General features: G+C 43.6%; 1 protein-coding gene across 1 annotated transcript in view; it reads right to left on the reverse strand.

Moving 5' to 3' along the window:
- The window catches only part of GSTT2B (glutathione S-transferase theta 2B), a 12,891-nt gene that overhangs the window by 4,516 nt on the left and 4,554 nt on the right, over positions 1–3,821 (reverse strand). Inside the window, exons 2-4 of the mRNA XM_018565903.1 lie at positions 3,254–3,341; positions 2,088–2,238; positions 272–448 (exon numbers count right to left, since the gene is read on the reverse strand). Of these exons, the coding sequence (XP_018421405.1) occupies positions 272–448; positions 2,088–2,238; positions 3,254–3,341 (416 nt within the window). The remainder of the gene's footprint in view (positions 1–271; positions 449–2,087; positions 2,239–3,253; positions 3,342–3,821) is intronic.

The following is a 3,821-nucleotide window of genomic DNA, read 5'->3' on the forward strand; positions in this document are numbered from 1 at the left end:
AAGAGGACTCTTCTGCCTAGCTAGAAGGATCTCTTTTAGCTAGGCAGTAGTAGGCAAGCACCATGTTTTCTGGTTTAGGTGGAGTTTTGTCAGTTCTGTGGAAGTGCAGGCTGTAGACCTGACTTTTTCTGATGTAAAATCTAGAAGGCTCTGTGCATGGCTACGTTCAAGGTCACAGGGTGAACATTAGATAAGAAACGTCACTACTTGGAAAATGGATTCAATAAGCAATATAGAGTAAAGGCTGAAACATTCAAAAATGGTCCCTTACCTGCATGATTTCCACAATAGCCACTAAATCGGCTATAGAGATCTCATCACCAGCTACAAAGGGTTTGCCTCTTAGGAACTGCTCTTCTAAAGCAGTCAAAGTGTTATTAAATTCAGTCACTACAGGCTCCAGCTTCTCAGGTTCAGCTTCATAGCCCAGGATTAAGGGTGTCATTACCTGTAACAAAAATGAATTTTTTATAAGTAAATTACACGTATTAAAATTAGCGTTCCGAAGGCCCGTGCACACCATCTCAGTGCGTTAATTGCACGGTCCACTATCGCACTGCAACGCACAGTATTTGAGGTACCGTGCTTGTGGTACGGTCAATAGCACTGTGGGCAGGAGGCATGTTTGGGGTGCCATTCCAATGAATGGCACACAGCGCACCTCCCGCACTATAATCGCACAGGAGGAGTGGTACCGTGCGTCAAATCGCACAGAACCACGCGACTAATGCACAGAGATATTGTGAACAGGCCCTCCAGATTCCAGTAAACCCCACATATAACGTGTTTGTGTGAAGATGTGTGGCTATTATGTGTTAAACGTCCTAAATTACATTATAAAACAGGTAACCTACCGTCTAATGAAAAATATTTACCCCCTCCCTGTAGTACCCCAATAACCTATAATTATTACCTGTGGACTTTTCCTGTAGTTCCATTATTTTTCCACCATCTAGAACAGTCGATGCTATGCACCAAAAGTTAGTTATATTTGTGACCATAGACCATTAAGAAAAACATGTAACTTTAACTGCTTAAGGAAGAACTCCGGGGAGAAATCTTCTTAACCCTTGCAGTAGGTCAAAGTTCTCATTTTCGTCTAGGCACTGACCTTAACCTTGGAGTCGGCTGGCTGCTAGACCCAGCCCTGCAGTCACTGTCACCCACTGCTCCTGTGGTCTAAGGTCCTTGCGGGTCATTGCATCCAATATGTATTGGACGTGAGGATGCAGAGGGACAATCCATCGCTGGAATGTAGGTGTGAGGTTGCAGGGACCAGCCAGCAGCCAGCCAACTGTGAGGTTCAGATGAGTATATCTTTGTTATTTTCTTCCCTAGAAGAACATGAGCACTTAACTTTTGCAGTGCAAGGGTAGTCCCACTGCAATGGTTAATAATATTTTTGCCCAGACGTCTATTAAAACATTGAAGTTGGGCTTTATTTGTGTCTTTTAATTAAACTCCATTTAAACCTACATGTCCATCTAAGACTACCCTGTCCAGGGTGACAATGCTGCTGCACAATTTCATTGCAGATCAAAGATCTTTGTCAACCTATTACAGGAAGTGGAAATGTCATGGATCTACTGGAAGGATAAGGAAACTATGTTAAGAGGGGGACACCGGAGGGACAACGGGGAGATTTGTAACAAAGACCACTGCACATAAGCAGCGGTGGTCATTGATGGGTAAAGTTGGCACCAAAGCAGCTCCATTAACCAACCAAGCATGCAGCAGCTATCCCCTCCATATTTGTTATACTGCCAGCTCATGCCACCATTCCTATTCACCAATATTCTCTAACCTGGGATGATTTTAGAAATTGGAACATATAAATGTGAACATTTACAGGGTTATTCACAAAAGGGTGAAAAGTTTGGAGAAGGCCGGAGAAGTGAACAATCTAGGACAACATAGCTGATTTGGTAAAGTGAGCTGAATGGGAGAATGTTTCCAAACCAGCTATGTTGTCCTCGATTGTTCACTTCTCCGGCCTTCTCCAAACCCTTCACCCTTCTGTGAATAGCCTTGTTAGTATTTGAAAAATAAACATACACACGAAAAAAAAAAAAGACAGTCAATCCCACCTTAATCCAGAACAGTTTGGAGCCATGTGGACGGGTATTGGTATGCTGCCAAGCAAGGTATTCATCGACACGGGCACGTTTCTGTAGATCAGCTGGGTACCAGTGATCTGGGGTCTTGTACTTGTTGGCCAGATATAGGAGAATTGCGGTACTGGTGAATGACAAGGATGGGAAGGTTGATATTGGTATTAGAAAGAAACTACCTACAAGTCCGTGACTAGGACAAAAGGCATACCACGTTCAGAGCTCCAATATCAGCTGTGTGAAAGGAAGTGTCACCTCTGGGGAGATGACAATACGCTATAAGCAGCCTGGCTTCTCCTGGAACTATGTGATGATGGGCTACGATTAGCTGGTCAAATGCATGTGGTGGCTGTATTAGGTTTTGTGTTTTATTCTCCAGTATCAAGTATTGTCTGCTAAAGAAAAAACCTGTACCAAGATCATGGCTACAGCATGATCTTGGTATGACCACTTCAAGACCAGGGCGTACAGGTACATCATATGCTCCTCAAGGGATTAAAGCGGGCTGAATGCTTTGCAAATTGTTGTTGTATACATTGCCCCTCACGCTACTAATTACAAGCTGCAGAATACAAGCCAAGTTTTTTTTCCTGCCCAATGTTAGATAACATGGGGAAGACTTTGAATTGCCAGATTTCAGTGCTGTCCGTGTTTCCGTTTCAAACATTTTCCCCTAATGTTCTGTGACAGATAAACAGGAAGAGATAAGTATCCTCCCCAAATGAGAAGATCTTTCACAGCTGTCACTGGAATACATGCCCCCATGAGAAGATTTCCTCTCTGTCCATGTTCTGGTGACAACTAAATCATTTTTGACTTTTTTCCTAAGTTTCTGTGTCACCATTGGGAAGGAGGAGAATTCTTAGCTGGATTGTAGAGAGCAACAAAATATGACAGAGATTCTAACCATCTAAAAATATTTTAGTGCAGGGGTGGGCAACTCTGGCCCTCCAGCTGTTGTGGAACCACAAGTCCCATGAGGCATTCCAAAACTCAGAGCAACATGCTGAGGCATGATGGGATTTGTAGCTAAAGCACAGCTGGAGGGCTGGAGTTGCCCACCCCTGTTCTAGTGATGGTTCCACGTTAATGAGAATTTTGACCACTTAAAAACTGCAACAAAATGGTCTTTTTTTTTTTACCTCTCAGCCATTGTGAAGTCTCCATCTTTTAGAGATGGCACCTTTCGAAATGGATTCACTTTGCCAAATTCTTCACTTAAATGTTCTCCTGAGGGGAAAAAAAATGTAATAATATGAGGACAAATCATTCACCGTAAAAAACAGTCACAAACCTGGACAATTCAAATCAAAGTGTAACATGTCACTTCTGTTCCCTTTACTAAATAAGTACAACAAAAAAACAGAGGCGCCATCAAATGAAGAAGAGTCCAAAGGAGTTTTTACTGGTTACAATGAAAGCATCCAAGTGCCGACTCATTTTGGGGGCAAACAGACCCCCTTCATCAGGGCTTCAGGTGTAATTCAAAAGGGGACTTGGGGAACGGACTCAAGGAAAGTTACAATGATAGGGACCACTAATACGAGGGCACATGCAGCAGTCAGCAATGGAGAGGCTCACAATGCAGAATGCAGCAGAAGGGATGCTCCCAATGCAGAAGAGGGGATGCTCCCAATGCAGAAGAGGGGATGCTCCCAATGCGGAAGAGGGGAGGCTCCCAATGCGGAAGAGGGAGTGCGCACAAGCACA

Source organism: Nanorana parkeri, unplaced genomic scaffold (assembly GCF_000935625.1).
Source record: "Nanorana parkeri isolate BGI_ZX_2015 unplaced genomic scaffold, ASM93562v1 scaffold899, whole genome shotgun sequence".
Lineage (NCBI taxonomy): Eukaryota > Metazoa > Chordata > Amphibia > Anura > Dicroglossidae > Nanorana > Nanorana parkeri.